This window comes from Amblyraja radiata, chromosome 15 (genome assembly GCF_010909765.2).
Source record: "Amblyraja radiata isolate CabotCenter1 chromosome 15, sAmbRad1.1.pri, whole genome shotgun sequence".
NCBI lineage: Eukaryota > Metazoa > Chordata > Chondrichthyes > Rajiformes > Rajidae > Amblyraja > Amblyraja radiata.
The window spans coordinates 29,267,203-29,284,366 of NC_045970.1; the positions used below are offsets into that span (position 1 = coordinate 29,267,203).

A 17,164-nucleotide genomic window follows, 5' to 3' on the forward strand; every position below is an offset into this window, starting at 1 on the left:
CTTTTGGGGCAAAAACACAGAATAAATTTTGAAAGGTTTTGAATTACTTTTTTTTTAAAGTAATTAGTTTTGACTCAAGTTTCTCAACCTACCAGGCATATACTCTAGATGACTTGGCTTGGCTGGTGATACACAGGGCCTTCCCCGTCAGGTCCTTTATGCACAGAAAGATTATCAACGCCTTTTCATTCACTCCATAAGCACCACACTGCCTCGGCAAGGCCGCCAGCAGAATTAAGATCTGGTCTCCCCAGTCACTCCCTCTTCTCCCGTCTTCATCAGGCAAGTAGTACAGATGTTTGAAAACACACACCTTCAGATTCAAGAACACTCTCTTCCCAGCTATTATCAGGCAACTGAACGGTCCTCTCATCAGCTCATTGGAGACCATTGAACTACAGTATCTTCGGACTATCGAACGTCAATGTTACATCTTGCACTGAATGTTGTACCTTTTATCCTTTATCTGGGCACTGTGGATGGCTTGATTGTATCAAAAGTTTTTCACTGTACCTCGGTACCTCAGAAGTACTCCAGCATATCTTCAACCTGAGCCCGAGCCCGGAGAGGGTTCCTGTGATGTGGAAGACATGCTGCCTGGTTCCTGTACCAAAGAGGACGCGCCCCAGCTCCTGCAATGACTTCAGACCGGTGGTGTTGACTTCACACATCATGAGGTTCCTGGAGAGGCTGGTGCTCAATCACCTGTGACTCCTGGTTAAATCCTACCTGGAGCCCCTGCAGTTAGCTTACCAAACAAAGCTGGGGGTTGAGGATGCCATCATCCACCTACTCCATCGTTCCTATGCTCACCTGGATAAACCGGGAAGCATTGTGAGAGTCATGTTTTTCGACTTCTCCAGTGCTTTTAACACCATCCGGCCTGCACTGCTTGGGAGCAAACTGACGAAGATGCGGGTGGATGCTCCATTAGTATCCTGGATCACCAACTACCTGACTGGACGACCACAATATATCAGGCTACAGAATTGTGTTTCGGACATGTAGTGAGCAACACAGGGGCTGCACAGGTGAAGGTCCTCTCTAACTTCCTGTTTACCATCTACACCTCGGACTTCAGATATAACTCGGACTCCTGCCACCTGCAGAAGTTTTCAGATGACTCTGCAATTGTGGGCTGCATCAGTGAGGGGAGGAAAGCTGAGCACAGAGGTGTAGTCAACGACTTTGTTGAGTGGTGTGGGCTGAATCACCTGCAGCTCACCAACGACAAGACTAAAGAGTTAATGGTGGACTTTAGGAGGAGAGAAACACCCCTGTCCCCTGTCTCCATCAATGTTGTGGGTGTGCAGTTTACAAATACCCTGGAGTGTACCTGAACAGTAAACTGGGCTGGTCCAGGAACGCTGAGGCCCTGTATAAGAAGGAACAGAGCTGGCTGTACTTTTTGAGAAGGCTCCGGTCCTTCAACATCTGCAGTAAGAAGCTGCAGATGTTATACCAATCGGTGGTAGCCAGTACTATCTTCTTCGCTGCCTTGTCCTGGGGCACCAGGGCAAAGTCCGCGGATGCCAATAGAATTAACAAACTCATCAGGAAGGTTGGCTCCGTCTTGGGGACAGAGTTGGATTCATGGGGGCTGGTCTTGGAGGGGAGGATGCTCCTTAAACTGCAGAGCATCCTGGACAATACAGCACACCACCTTCACGACACACAGGTCAGCCTGAGGAGTACCTTCAGCAACAGACTAGTTCCACCAAGATGTAGGACAGAACGCCACAGGAGACCCTTCTTCCCTGCGGCTATCAAACTGTACAACTCCTCCCCCTTCTGTCATGGGGTCGACTGAGATTGAGACTGACTCCCCCCACCTTCCTCCCCCCATCCCCAATCTTTGCACATCCCCAATACTTTCCACTCATTACTTTTATTTAATGTTTCATGTACTTTGCGTTTTTGTGTTTTATGACAGTTGGCAGATCAATTATCCCTCCTGGGATAAATAAAGTTATATTGTATCATATCGTATCGTAATAAGATGAACCTGTGATACCTGTGAGGTATCTGTAGTGGGGATAAAAACAGTCATCCGTCTCTTAGAGGGTGTGATTGCACAGAAGATCTGGAAAGGGATGCAGTGGGGTTTGTCAAGATTCATCATGAATACTTATGGAACATCAGGCTTCATACTGGGTCACACACTGGGACAAATATCGTCTGCTTTGGGAATTCAGTCAACTGTTCAGCCCAAAACCTGTTGGTTATTCATTGCTAGAAGCTATGGTTCCAAGGCTTTATGGCGAGGGACTCGTGGATGTTTGGCATAGCTGACACGGAAGTTATCCTGCAAAGGCTGCAATCTACGGAACTCCCGCTGTTACATACTGAGGGACTGTGAGATCAGTATAAAGACATCTCAGCCTGTGGGCACTGAGACATCTAAAATAAATGATTAAAGTTGATGAAATGGGAAAAAAACATGTTTTAACATAAGAATGGTTGTAAAGAAAATGTTTGTTGCAAAAGTAATCACGGTAGTTTTTTTTGGTCCACATTTCTAGTTTATGCAACAGCTTTGTTCAATTTAGTTTATTATGGCCATGTGTGACGAGGTATAGTGAAAAGCTTTTGTTTTGTGTGCTACCCAGCCAAAGAAAAGACCATACATGAATACAATCAAGTCATCCACTGTACACAGATTGTCTCTGAATTGCTAAAGTCTAATGATTGATTTATATCTAAAAATCAAGGGATTTACACTTTTCTGAGCAATTTCTGTTTTTATTAGATTGAAAAATCATGGACTGAGCCATCAACACCATGTATCCTCCACATCTGTGTGATGTAAGGCTGATCCATGGTCCCCTGGTAGAGCAGCACACATCACACTGGCGGCTCGGTTGTCTACTGACAATACATGTCTCTCACCAACTCTCTTTAATGTCTTACACAAGGTAATCCTCAGTAATGAGAATGTATTATATATCAAAATTGGACGCAGTCTGAAGGCTCTCATTTTAGAGCATGGAAAGTTATGGAGAATTTGAGAGAGACATTCAAACTATGATCAGTTTTAATAAACAAGGTGGAATTGTTTCCACTCTAATGGGTCAGTAACCGGAAAACACTCATGAATCCTTACCCCAATGCAATATTTAATGATACCATGAACACGTTTATAAGGCACATATCTGAATACAAGGAAACCTGAATTAGTAAACCTCTGACCCCAAGAGAAAACTTAACACTCCGAGTATTAAAGATTGAGGAATCTAAGTGGTATTTTGACATTGATGTCAAATGTCATACAGGTCATACATAATAAACTCTTTGATTACAACTGCATTGATCTGTTATGTAGAAACAGAGACCTGCAGATGATAGTTAACACACAAAAGAACATAAAGTACTGGTGTAACTCAGGTCAGGTAGCATCTCTGGAGAACATGGATAGGTGACATTTCGGTCAAAGAGAAGTCTCAACCCGAAACGTCACCTGTGCATGTTCTCTTGAAGTGCTGCCTAATCTGCTGAGTTAATCCAGCACTTTGTGTTCTTTTGTGTTGATCTATTATTCTTTAATTTCTCTGTGGCCTTCCACAAAATCAAGTGAATCTTCCAACTCTTATACTTTGTTCAAATTGATGGTATAGTCAGTATTGAGTTACACTTTGCCTAAGCTTATGCAGGTCAGATCAGCACCTGCAATGGGGTTTTGCCTACATCTGCACAACTTCTGGAGTTACCCAAGGATCTATCCTTGCCCAACTTGTCCCCCCGAGCCCTATACATTTTGTTTCATGGTGACATAATCCACAGATGTACAGATAATTTCACTTCATCTTCATTAACTTCTCCACTGCCACCATGTTCCAGTTTTGGATTACTATAATTTTGTCAAACCAAATGTTGTTAAAACCAAAGCCAATCTGACATGTGCTCTACGATCTTCCCATTAACTCCTTTCGATGTCAGAATAAACAAGATTATTTTCAGGTAGACACAAAATGCTGGAGTAACTCAGTGGGTGAGGCAGCATCTACGGAGAGAAGGAATGGGTGATGTATCGGGTCGAGACCCTTCTTCAGACTGATGACGGGGAGGGACAAAGAATGTAGGTGGAGACAGTAAGGCTAGTGGGAGAACTGGGAAGGGGGAGGGGATGGAGAGAGAAAGCAAGAGCTACCTACCTGAGGTTAGAGAAGTCAATGTTCATACCGCTGGGGTGTAAACTGCCCAAGCAAAATATGAGGTGCTGTTCCTCCAATTTGCACTGGGCCTCACTCTGGCAATGGAGGAGGTCTAGGACAGTAAGGTCGGATTGGGAATGGGAGGGGGAGTTAAGTGTTGGGCCACCGGGAGATCAGTTAGGTTAAGACGGCCTGAGCGGAGGTGTTCAGCGAAACGATTGCCGAGCCTGCGCTTGGTCTCGCCGATGTAGAGAAGTTGACACCTGCTACAGCGGATGCAGTATATGAGGTTGGAGGAGGTGCAAGTGAACCTCTGACTCACCTGGAAAGATTGTTTGGGTCCTTGGATGGAGTCGAGGGAGGAGGTAAAGGGGCAGGTGTTGCATCTGCGATTGCAGGGGAAAGTACCTGGGGAAGTGTGGTTTGGGTGGGAAGGGACGAATTAACCAAGGAGTTACTGAGGGAACGATCTCTGCGGAAAGCAGAAAGGGGTGGAGATGGGAAGATGTGGCCAGTAGTGGGATCCCGTTTGAGGTGGGGAAAATGTCAGAGGATTATATGTTGTATGCGACGTTGTAATACAAACCTACTGTTGTAATACAAACCCACTGACTCCCATGGCTATCTGGACTACACTTCTGCACACCCTGCTTCCTGTAAAGACTCTATCCCCTACTCCCAATTCCTCCATCTATGCCACATCTGCGCCCAGGATGAGGTGTTCCATACGGGCATCGGAGATGTCCTCATTCTTTAGGGAACGGGGTTCCTCTCGTCCATTATAGATGAAGCTCTCACTAGGGGCTCCTCTATATCCTGCAGCTCCGCTCTTACTCCCCATCCCCCAATTCATAACAAGGACAGAGTCCCCCTTGTCCTCAACTTCCACCCCATCAGCCGTCGCATATAACATAGTAATCCTCCGACATTTTCATCACCTCCAACTTAGCATTGTATTTCACGAATGCAATTTGAATAATTGAAAGGCTAGCTAAATGTTGCAAATGGTATGTGAAAGTTAAAGTGAGAAATCATGAGGCATTGGACCATTGCCAAGTTCTAGCTTGGACATTATTGCTACGGAGACATAATGCAAGTTAGAGACTTCGTAATCAGCAACTTAGCCACAGGTTAAGAATACCCTGGTGCATCAAAGTGACTGGAAAGAGTTGCAGAGTGCTGAATTTTCAGCAGTATGCAATGAAAATACATTTCAAAACTAAATAAATGGCCTTTTTAACCCACAGAGGATCAAATCATGCCAAACAATTGCAACGTTTAGTTAGATATGAGTGGGCCTCAGTCACAAGAGTATATTGATCTGGGGATAAAGCTATAAAGACAAGTCAATGAATGGCTACTTTGAATACCGTGCCATGGATGCCCTCCACCGAAAACGGTGTCTGAGACGGGCCGGGAAGATCATCAAGGACCCCTCCCACCCTAACCATGGACTGTTTGCCCTCCTCCCATCAGGGAGGCGGTACAGGAGCCTCAGGTCTCGTACAAGTAGGATGAGGAACAGCTTCTTCAACAACACTATCACATTGCTGAACTCGGAGTCCCGCCGATAGATTTCTCCAGTCTCTCCGTCCACATTGTTTGCTTATTCTGTATTTTTATTTCTATATTGCACTATTACTACGAACAGACGCTAAACTGCATTTCGTTGTACCCATACTTGTATCTGTGCAATGACAATAAAGTTTGAATTGAATTGAATACTGTAGATGGTTTATGCATGCAACCTATAATGTAGCTACCTCATCACCACTAACCACGCCCCATCATATTAGTATAACTGTAGTATCCTCCCATTGTTCCTCCCACTAGGTCCCAGTACGCCTGAAGGCTGGATGCAGTGCTGGGACGTGTGTGCCATGTGCTATATTAAACTCCTAGTAAAGGTTACAGTGTGTCAGATATCAGGCCTTTACATGGTGTCAGAAGTGGGATTACAGTATGTCAGATATCACTCCTTTACAAATACCATTCAAAAATAACCATTAGGATGCATTGGATAATCTGGGCAAGTGTTTCCGTGTGTGTTACTTCACCAACAGTAGGAATCTCCAATGAATAGATGGTGACACTAATTGGCACTCTGCGGGTGAAAGAGTTCCATAATTGGATCTAGAAATCATGGACGCATTGGTGATCATTTTCCAATGTTCTATAGATTCAGGATCAGTTTCTGTGGAGGGTAGCTAATGTTATCCCACTTTTTAAGACAGGCGGGAGAGAGAAAACAGGGAATTATAGACCAGTTAGCCTGACATCGGTGGTGGGGAAGATGCTGGAGTCAATTATAAAAGATGTAATAGTGGCACATTTGGATAGCAGTAACAGGATCGGCCCGAGTCAGCATGGATTTACAAAGGGGAAATCATGCTTGACTAATCGTCTGGAATTTTTTGAAAATGTAACTAAGAAAATTGATAAGGGAGAGCTAGTGGATGTAGTGTACCTGGACTTTCAGAAAGCATTTGATAAGGTTCCACGTAGGAGATTAGTGGGCAAAATTACGGCACATGGTATTGGGGGTAGAGTGCTGACATGGATAGAAAATTGATTGGCAGACAGGAAACAAAGAGTAGGGATTGACAGGCCCCTTTCAGAATGGCAGTGACTAGTGGGGTACCGCAAGGCTCGGTGCTGGGACCGCAGCTATTTACAATATACATCAATGATTTAGATGAAGGGATTCAAAGTAACATTTGCAGATGACACAAAGCTGGGTGGCAGTGTGAACTGTGAGGAGGATGCTATGAGAATGCAGGATGACTTGGACAGATTGAGTGAATGGGCAGATGCATGGCAGGTGCAGTTTAATTTGAATAAATATGGGGTTATCCACTTTGGTAGCAAAAACAGGCAGATAGATTATTATTTAAATGGTGTCAAGTTGGGAAAAGGGGAAGTACAATGGGATCTGTGGGTCCTTATTCATCAGTCAATGAAAGTAAGCATGCAGGTACAGCAGACAGTGAAGAAAGCGAATGGCATTTTGGCCTTCATAACGAGAGGAGTTGAGTATAGAAGCAAAGAGGTCCTTCTGCAGTTATAAGGGCCCTAATGAGACCACACCTGGAGTATTGTGTGCAGTTTAGGAGAAGGCAGGAACAGGGTACTGATCGGGATGATCAACCGTGATCACATTGAATGACTCGAAGGGCCGAATGGCCTACTCCTCCTGTACCTATTGTCTATAATGCACTGCCACCTTATTCCAGGTAGCACATGAGATTCCTGGTAGGTTAACTGGCCAAGAAACTGTACCAGTTCTCTTCCGTTCTATGTCCTCCATAGACAGTTGTACTCTGCTGGCTCTTATGTACTTGTTTTCAATACACTACCTTATTTGACTGTTTGATTTAATGGTTCTTATGGTGTATATGCTTGAAATAGGATGAGAAAAAATTGATGTGACACTGCAGTTGTCTGAGTCAGTTGACTTAATGTGTGACTTCAGTTACACAGCTTTTATATTCAAAGTACTCCGTGATATTTCAGTTGTAGAATTGTTTTTGACTTGGAATAAAATGGCTGTATGACATTTTATTGTAAGGTACAAAGCTCAAATTCTGTTGCTTTATCTTTGCCAATATTTGCACAAGGTTGTCACAATGCTTCATCTTAAATCCCATCTTCAATATACAACTCCTTCCTCAAAAGAGAGCAGTGAAACAATGTGTTTGATGAATGTTTAGATTTACAACAATATAATCTAACCCTCATGGATATCACAAAAAACTATTAAAAGATTATATGTGCATTATAATAAGGCAATGTAAAACCTTCATAAATTAGAGTGTCATCCTATTTGTTTTGTTTTTCATGAATAGTGACTAAATATAACGTGCAAACAGAATTTGAATCACTTTCTTGAGACAATCTACAGTGTCAAATGTACAGATGATATAAACAGACAAGAAGTAATTGATGAGTAAACATGTTTTAATGCTCCATTGTAAAATGTGACATATATTTTCCACTATTTTCGGTGTCGCTGTTGGTTACAGCTCAACGTCTCTTTCTTCTGGTCTTCCACTTATCTATCAAATTCAGATATGTGAATTGTAACCATTTTCCAGCTGAATTGTGATTGTTTAACCACTGCCATCCAAAAGGTCGCTGGTCATTGTCCGGATTGCTGCAGAACACTAGTAGCATAGTGAACTCCTTATTACATTGCTGGATGCTTGATCTGTGATAATGTTGTTCACTAAGTGCTTACAGTTATTGACATAAGTTCAAAGGAATACAAACTTCCATTTATTAAGGCTAGCTTTAAAATAAATCATTAATTTTGTAAATATCACCGTTTAAAGAATTTTAAGCACTTCACAGATTTGAGTTTGCAGTATATAGTAAAACCCAATTTTTACAAAGGTTTGTGACATGGGTAATATGGTTTTTGTTTTTCAGCTGTGACTGCAGACAATTTACATAAACATTACAGGAAATTTGGACATATTAAGATTTAAATATCTGATGCAATCCAACTAATAATTGAAGATGAAAAAATACAGTAAATCTTCCTATTCTTCAGGTGAAAACGCTTGTGGGGTGAAACCCGGTATCAAAGGAAATTGCATGGTGCCTCTGCTGTGATAACCTAACTTGTCAGATTCAATTAAGCAGTTGGATGGACAATGCATGCAGGATTCAACATAAGCTGCTTCCAAGCTTAAGGCTGGGTCAAAAATAAGTGCAGCCATAATTAAATCCTGGCCCATCATACCCAGAAGATATTTGTTTGGAATGTAGGATTGCACAAAGTAGCCCATAATTCACAAGAAGCGAGCTTTCTCCCTCCCCCAACTAGTTACAATGAATCTGCTTCAGCAGGATGCCTTCACATTATCTCTAGCCTTTTCAAAAAATTAAATGGACAGGAAATATATTTTGTACAGGTCCTTAAATTAAACTACAAAGTTTCTGTTGGGTGGCAGGAAAGAAAAGTTGAATGTGCAATAGCGATCACCCACAACGCTCTGCTGATGTGACCCTCGCGACTGAAAGCAGATGAAGTATCTTGAGATGTCTGTCCTTTGGATTGTATTGCAGAAATCTCCTTATCATTTGAAGAGCTCTGTGTCTGAAAATAATTAAAATTTCATCAGCAAATACTGTCACTGAACACATAAAGAGGGTTCCTCTTAAATCTGGAAGAAGTGGATTGGATCACCTGGTTATGGTAAATATTGGATTTTAAATTGTACATTGCAAAACAACATAGAGTTCTCCATCCACTGCATCTTGATTAAAGGTCATTCATCAGCTAATTCTGCTCCTCCCTTCATAGATGCTGCCCGACCTGCTAAATTCCACAGCATTTTCTGTTCCTTTCAATGTATTTAATGTTATTTTATCATAATGTGCCAACTGAGGAATTATTCTTCACATACCCAAATTCTTAACATATCTATCCAGAATAGACCTTGTGGGGATATCTTGCATTCTTCCCCCCTTTTGAAAATTAACTCTTTGCCACTTTTCTTTTCCTAATAAATTTGTAGCCACTCTGTCACTGTTCCTTAAAAGCCTTCAGGTTAAATTTTACTTATGCAAAACTTTCACATAAAATATCTTTCAAAGCTCTTTAAAAATCAATTTTCATAATATCATAATATCAACATCAAATTTATATTCCTTAAAGAAAAAAACGACTAATTTAGAAAATACAATGAATATCCCTATATAAACTTGTATGTTGTAATGAGATCTCTACAACTACATCGCCTCTTTGAAAGGCATTTTCGAGCTCAGGTTGGTATAATCACCCATCTCCGTATATATTGTAACACTATAAATTAGATGTAGCGGTCTTGCCTGAAAAATAGTGACAAGCGACAACAGCAATATAATCTCAGGCTGTGTTGTGAGGGTTAATGTACACCTTATTAAAAATTATTCCAATTATTCCATGTTCAGGGCAGAACAGTAGTACAAACAATTGGTGCTGCTGCCAGACTACTACTGACCTGGGTTCAATCCCAATGTTGGGTGCTTTCCGAGTCATAATGATCCTAAAAGATGTGCTGGTAATTAATTGACATATAAATTGCCGCAGAGTAGGTGGGTGGCAGGAGAATCAATGGGAGCTAATAAGCACACAGGAGAGAATAAGTTACAGGGAAATAATTGGGGGAATGAGAACAACTGAAAAGCTTTGAGAATTGGCACAGGCTTGATGGGCTGAATTACCGCACATCTATGATGTGGGAAAATGTGAAATGTGAACAATCATTCTCATTCACTTCAGAGAAATTAAGAGTTACATTGTTGATGGTTATAGGCAATGCAGAAGCTTAACTAGTTATTCAACCTAACCAACGACAATAAAACTGCAGGACATGAATATAACATTTGCAAACCTCAAATTAAATTAGGGATTAGAAGTCCAATTTTCCCACAGTGCATTTGGCTGCCAAAGATAATATTCCATCAATTCTACTTAATCCAATATTGATTAACTGCTTTAATGAGCAACTGGAGCAATATCTTCATATGTAAATAATTTAGTCTGTTAACAATACACTGAAGTATAGTTGATAAAATACTCTGCAGAGACACAATGATTTGGCTCATTGTTCTGACAACAGGAAAACTGTTGAGGGAATCCACAAACTAACGAATATAATAATTATTGATATAATGAATATATTATATCAGTGACTAAGTTCATTGATAAAATAATATCAATGTTCTTTAGTCATTGATATAATCATATAATATCAATGACCTTGGTCTATACTTAAGGATGATTGGATGAGGAGTTGGTATGTGATGAGAAGATGAGGAATGAGTGGGGTTGATATTACACATGAAATCAAGTTCAACATGCCTCCAATTCACTTCTGGTTCCAATGGCAGCTAGCAAGGAGCCAATCTACTGCTTCCTTCTTTAAATAATTAATTAACCTGCGTTTTTATTTGTATTTCACGTATAACACTGGCCAAGTTTGTTCCCCCGAGAAAAGCTGGCTTGAATAGTTTTGAGCTTTTCCACTTCTGCTCGCAATCTATGGGAAACAGGAATATTGCATCAACGGCTGCTGATTATCAAATTAATCTTCCCTTTGAGGTTCTAGTTGCTGGCTCCCTGAAAGTGGCAGACAAGTAGACAGGCGGTAAAGAAGGCATATGGCATGGTTGCCTGCATTGGTTGGTGGATAAGTATTAGGAATTCATGTTCCTGCTTTATAAAGCTTGGGTTAGGCCACTTTTTGAGTGTTGCATTCAATTCCTGTGGCCCTATTATAGGAAGGATGTGGAGACTTTGGAAATAGTGCAGAAGAGGTTTACCAGAATGCTGGCTGGATTAGAGGGCATTAGCTACAAGTAGAGTTTGGACAAACTTGGATTGTTTTATATGAAGTGTTGAGAAGAGACCTGATAGAAAGGTGGAAATGTCAAACCCTAGTTATTATGTGAGAGGAGGAAAGTTTAAAGGAGATGTGTGCAGCAAGTTTTTTTATACAGAGAATGTTAGGAGCCCTGAATGTACTGCCAGGATAGTGATAGCAATGTTTAGGAAGTAAATGGGCAGCCTCATTAACAGACAGGGAAATCAGGAATAAAGACCATGTGGAGTTTAAATTGGCATCATGGTCGTCACAGACACTGTGGGACGAGGAGCCTGCTTCTAGTCTATACTGTTCTCTGTTCTGTTCCTGTGATCGAGCCTTCCACTCCATTCAACATCATGTCACCCACTTGCAAAATTTGCAACATTCAACGTAGCTCTCATGATGTCCTCAAATCCAGACCTGTTTTGTAACCTCCATAATTCCTCTCAATCCTGATCTATATTTAGATCCATAAGATCTCCTGTAGAAACAAAGAACTGCAGGTGCTCTATTACAAAAAAGAACACCAAAAGAACACCATGTAACTCATGGAAATTGACCCAACCCAAAACGTTACCTGTAATATGTTCTCCAGAGATGTTGCCTGACCCACAGAGTTACTCCAGCACTTTATGTCCCATAAAATCTCCTCTTCAATCCTGACCCAAAGTTCCTTGTTGACTGTATCTGAAGTCCTGGCTACTATATATATTATTAATTATACAATCTGGCTGCCCAGAGCTGGGAAACAGAGTCTACAAATGTTAACTACCATATTTCCCGGCAATGAAGACACACCTGCGTCAAAGACGCACCCCCATTTTGAGTTGCTAAATTTTGAAAAAAGGCTGGCGGGTCATAGAAATTCTCACGCTTAAAAAAAAAAAATAAATAAAATAAAAATAAAGAAAGTAACAATTCAATTTACCCAAGGCTCCCAGATCTCCTCCATTCTGAATGACTGAATGGGTGGGGGGTGATGGCAGGTGGAGAGATGGTGGGAAAACAGGAGCACACCAGACAAGTTAGATTAGTTGTGATCTTATTGAATGACAATACTAGTTCAAGGGACAAATTGAGGTTACTCGCGCAGACACAGGAGTAAGCTCCACCGCCCGCTGTCCTGTTATCCATCGCCCGCTGAGCCGCTCCGCTCAATGATCTTTGCTCTTGAGGTGGTCCTCTCACTGTCCGGTCTCCGAGCCAGGTCAAAAATTGGAATAACGAGAATTTCAAAACTAATACCAACTGCTTTTGTGCGCATCTGTTGACAATCACTTTATTTGCTTATTAATTGATGTGTGTATATATTTATATAATGGTATATGGACACATTGAACTGTTCTGTATTCATGCCTACTATATTCTGTTGTGCTGAAGCAAAGCAAGAATTTCATTGTCCTATCTGGGACACATGACAATAAACTCTCTTGACTCTTGACTTGACTTGACTTGAAGGCAGCAGCATTGTTATTCTCTCTGTTATTCTCACTTGACTGACAACCGCCACACACCTCCAAAGCATGGCCTCATGCAAATTTACATTGAGAGACATGGAACGGGCAGTGAATGCCATGCAATGTCACCCAGCGCAGGAAGTGAGGCTGTGTCCTGCTCCCAGCGGCAGTCGGAATTTAAGGATTTGCGGGAAGCGGCTGACATGAGCGAGGCAAGCGAGCGGCAGGAGAGAAGTGTAGAAGGAGAGCACTGCCAGAAGTGAGCGGGGAACTGAGGCCAGTTGTCCATGATGTCAAGATCCCAATGCTCAGCACTTCGTGTTTCAGAGTTGGCTAATGTTATTGATTTGTAATAGGCCTGATTTGTAATTAGTTGACAAAGCCTTAATTTATTAATTTGGAATGTCCAGATGGATGGGATAAATGTAATATTAAAATGACATGCAAGGTGTCAGGCTGTCTGTCACAACATACAGCGCCAATAACCCTTTATTTCCTTGCGAGGCCCGGGACTAGCTGCAGTTCCCAGGTCACCTGCCCCGGGACTGACTGTAGCGCCCAGGTTACCTGCCCCGAGACTGGCTGTAGCGCCCAGGTTACCTGCCCCGGGACTGGCTGTAGCACCCAGGTCGCCTGTGAGCCCCAGGTTTAGCTGCAGTTTCCAGGTCGCCTGCGAGCCCAGGATCTAGATGCATTTCCGCTGTCCAGTCCCGGCGGCCGCTCGCAGCCACCTGAGCTACTGAGTGAGTTTCTGGCATGATCCACGACCCCCTCCTTCTCAACGCTCCTGCTGTCCCCATAACTTTACCCTTGGCAGCCCAGCCGGGCTGACCCGGGCCAGACTCCCCACATGCTGTGGAAGGAGCTCTTCCCTTCCAGCAGTGCTGCCCTTTTACAGCTGCTGTACTGAGGGATAGCCAAATCTATCTTTCTTGGCTTACAATCTAACCTTCAGCCACCAAGATGCAGGTAAATTTTCGGGCCTTATTTTAGGGTAAAAAATAGCCGGGAAATACAGCAGATCCTGCAATGTCTCCAGTTAAGCCTATGCGGGATTTCATGGTCGTTAAATAGCTCGATTTACAGGCTAATTTATTAAACATTGCAGTTATTGATTCAATGCAGTGGATGAGTTAAGGTGACATGAACCTTTACATCACGTCCAATTCTTGAGGATCCATTATAATTTGATAACCCCATGCCTATTAAGATAATAGAGATTTTAATTATTGGTCTTGGTGTGAATACTTTCATTTTATTTAAATTCAGGTTATGGTATCTTAAAATCGGAAAAATCATAACTCTGTTTCATACTGCCTGTTGAAAATACTTGTTAGCATAATCCATGCACAGCACTGCATTTTGCAAGAATATAAATTATTCACACAATGTTTAGGCACTATTATTATTTTAAAATAATAAGTCCATTGTTACTTATTTATTTAATGCTTACCTCTGTAATACAAAAGTCCTGGTTTACTGATACATTGGAGTGTAGTCTTTGTGCCTGTGTGCAGAACGTAGGTAAACATTAGCTTAATGCAGATATACAAACTAGAACAATAGCTGAAATACAAGGGAAAGTATAAAGCTTTGAAGCCTATGTGAGGACAGTTGTGAGGAGTTGGATAATGAATGGTCAAAAGAGACTCTGAATTCCACTGAAATCTGAAGAGGTAGAACAGCCCAAAACTTTTCAAAACATAAATGGGTAGCTCAAGGTCAAGGTTTTGGCAGCGCAAAAGTTTCAGGGAGGCTGATCATCCATGATTAAAAAATGACCACGCTAAGGAAAAGAGAAGCACTGACTGGCAAAAAGATTTAGGCTTGCAAATCCCATGGCTTATGCCATAAGGCTGGAGTTATGCTCAATTAAATCTCTCAAGAAAGTCAAGGTTGGAAAATTTGGATTGTGTTGGCTGGAAAGTGGTGGGAATTGCATCAGCAGCTGTTCAAGTATGTGGAAAGAACCCAGAGTAATTAAGGTCAGGAAAAAGACATTACATCCACACCCAGAGGACTTCATGCAGTTAATAAGCTCTTGGTAGAGCGACAAATCTGGCCAGATATAAAAAGCAGAAGTAAGCTCGTTTTATTGAAAGTGGTGCCTTGACTAACATAGGCACCGTTGCGGGAAAAGGTGAAGCCTTGTCAGGAACAACAGCTCAATCAATACTGCACCAGCCTTCCTTTGTGGAACACTGATTAGTATTGATCTGTTATCATTCATTGACATTCATTAAGATGAGGGGAAAAATATTTAATAGGAACCTGAGGGGCAATTTTACACAAAGTTTGGCAGGTATATGGAACGAGCTGCTGGAGGAAGTTGAGGCAGGTGCTACCACAACATTTAAGAAACATTTAGACAGGTGCATGGATGGGATAGGTTAACAGGGATATGGCCCAAACACAGTCAGGTGGGCCTAGTGTAGGTTGGGCATGTTTGTTGGCATGGGCAAGTTGGGCCGAAGGGCCTGTTTCAATGCTGTATGACTCTATGACAGACAGGTTACCCCAGCATTCAGAACAATACAATAAAGAAATGTTAATGCTGGTTGGACAGATTTCTGAGATGGCTACCCACTACTACTCACGAGTTTTGCTTTATTCCTGACCAAATTTTCAGTAAAATATATCATACATTTCTAAATGATAAATATTTAACCCCAAAAATTCAATCTTTAATGAACTAATTATTTTCCATTGATTGGAGACATAAGCGACTGCAGACGCTGGTATCTTTAGCAAAATGCAAACTGCTGGAGTAACTCAGCAGATCAGGCAGCACCTCTGAAGAACACAGATAGGCGACATTGCGGGTCAGGATCTGCTTCACTCTGACGAAGGGCCTTAAACATCACCTATCTGTTTTCTCCAGAGATGCTGACACAATGCTGGGTTACTCAAGCTTAGTACTATAGGTACATTTATGAATACAAGAAGGCATGTTACTCTTTGTGGAAAAAATATCAGACAACATTTTTGAGTTGAAGTTAACTGGGGAATTAGTCATAATCAGCTGCATTCTACTTCACCCAATACACAGTGGGAAGGCATTTGGTGACTTCTAGCTGTGCCAGCTGTCGGAATGTAAAAACATTCAATGATAATACAAATCATAGACTGGCAGAGATCCATGTACATGTCACGTGGCACCAATTGTTCTTGTATTTGTAAAATCTGACTGGCAGTTCTTACTGGGTTCACAAAAATCCAACAGGCCACTGACTGCTGATGTTGCCATTTCCATAATGCACCTGGATTTGCTATCACTCTCCCTCCACTTTACGAGCATCTACCTTTCACTCAACTCAGTGGCGTTGGAGTAGGGTCAAGCCTGGGTAAATTTTGAGTGTGTACTCATTCAACACTCAGTATATCAAATATATAAGTACACTTTAGCATTGACTCAGGGAGTTGTACATTGCAGTTAGAGGTTAACTGACTCATGATAGTTCGTTATAAGAACAACCTGGTTATGCCCACTCTCCCACCTTCCATTATCATGTTACAATTAGATGTCCCAGAATTTCTCAAATTCCCTTTTGATAGCTCCCACTGATATTATTTTGATCAGTCTATCAGATAATGGATTTCAAATACTAACCACTTGTCATGTCAAAAAGATTTATTTGAGTTTTGCCAATCCATTTAAATCTGTGCCCTTTAGTCATTGACCATTCATCCATTGGAAATAAGTTTCTCTACCTTTCCACCTACAGTGAAAGGTGATTATCAAACCTCAGTTTAGTCTTCAATACTCTGTGGAGAACAAACCCATCTTTTTTCATGTAACTGTAGCCTCTCATCGCTGGAAGCAGTCATAAATTCCTTCTGAAGCTGTCACAGTAGGTTCAAATCCTTGTTAAACAGTGATGCATAGAAATGGACACAGTACAACTTCTGAACATCGTAATTTTCTAGTTTGTATTGCTGCTCTCCATTAATTTGATATGATCACCAACTTCTGCAATTTGGAACATTAACGGCACAGCCATATTCACTCATCACTATGGGCTCACTGACCCACCTTGGTTACCTTTTAAGTAATGCCAAAATTTTAAATATCTCATGTTTTTCCAACTCCCTCCATAACTACACCTCCCCCTCACCTCTCTGAAACTTCTTCTAGCCCACAGAAAATGATTTTTTTGCACCATCACTTTCATTTCTGGCTTCTCCAGCATCCTTGGCTTAA

The 17,164-nt window shown here is 41.6% G+C and overlaps 1 protein-coding gene across 1 annotated transcript in view; it reads right to left on the bottom strand.

The window, feature by feature from the left end:
- Positions 1-8,087: 8,087 nt before the first annotated feature.
- Positions 8,088-17,164, bottom strand: part of gfra1 (GDNF family receptor alpha 1) — a 196,601-nt gene continuing 187,524 nt past the window's right edge. The window contains exons 8-9 of the mRNA XM_033033945.1: positions 14,417-14,470; positions 8,088-9,252 (exon numbers count right to left, since the gene is read on the bottom strand). Of these exons, the coding sequence (XP_032889836.1) occupies positions 9,082-9,252; positions 14,417-14,470 (225 nt within the window). The 3' untranslated portion in view covers positions 8,088-9,081. The remainder of the gene's footprint in view (positions 9,253-14,416; positions 14,471-17,164) is intronic.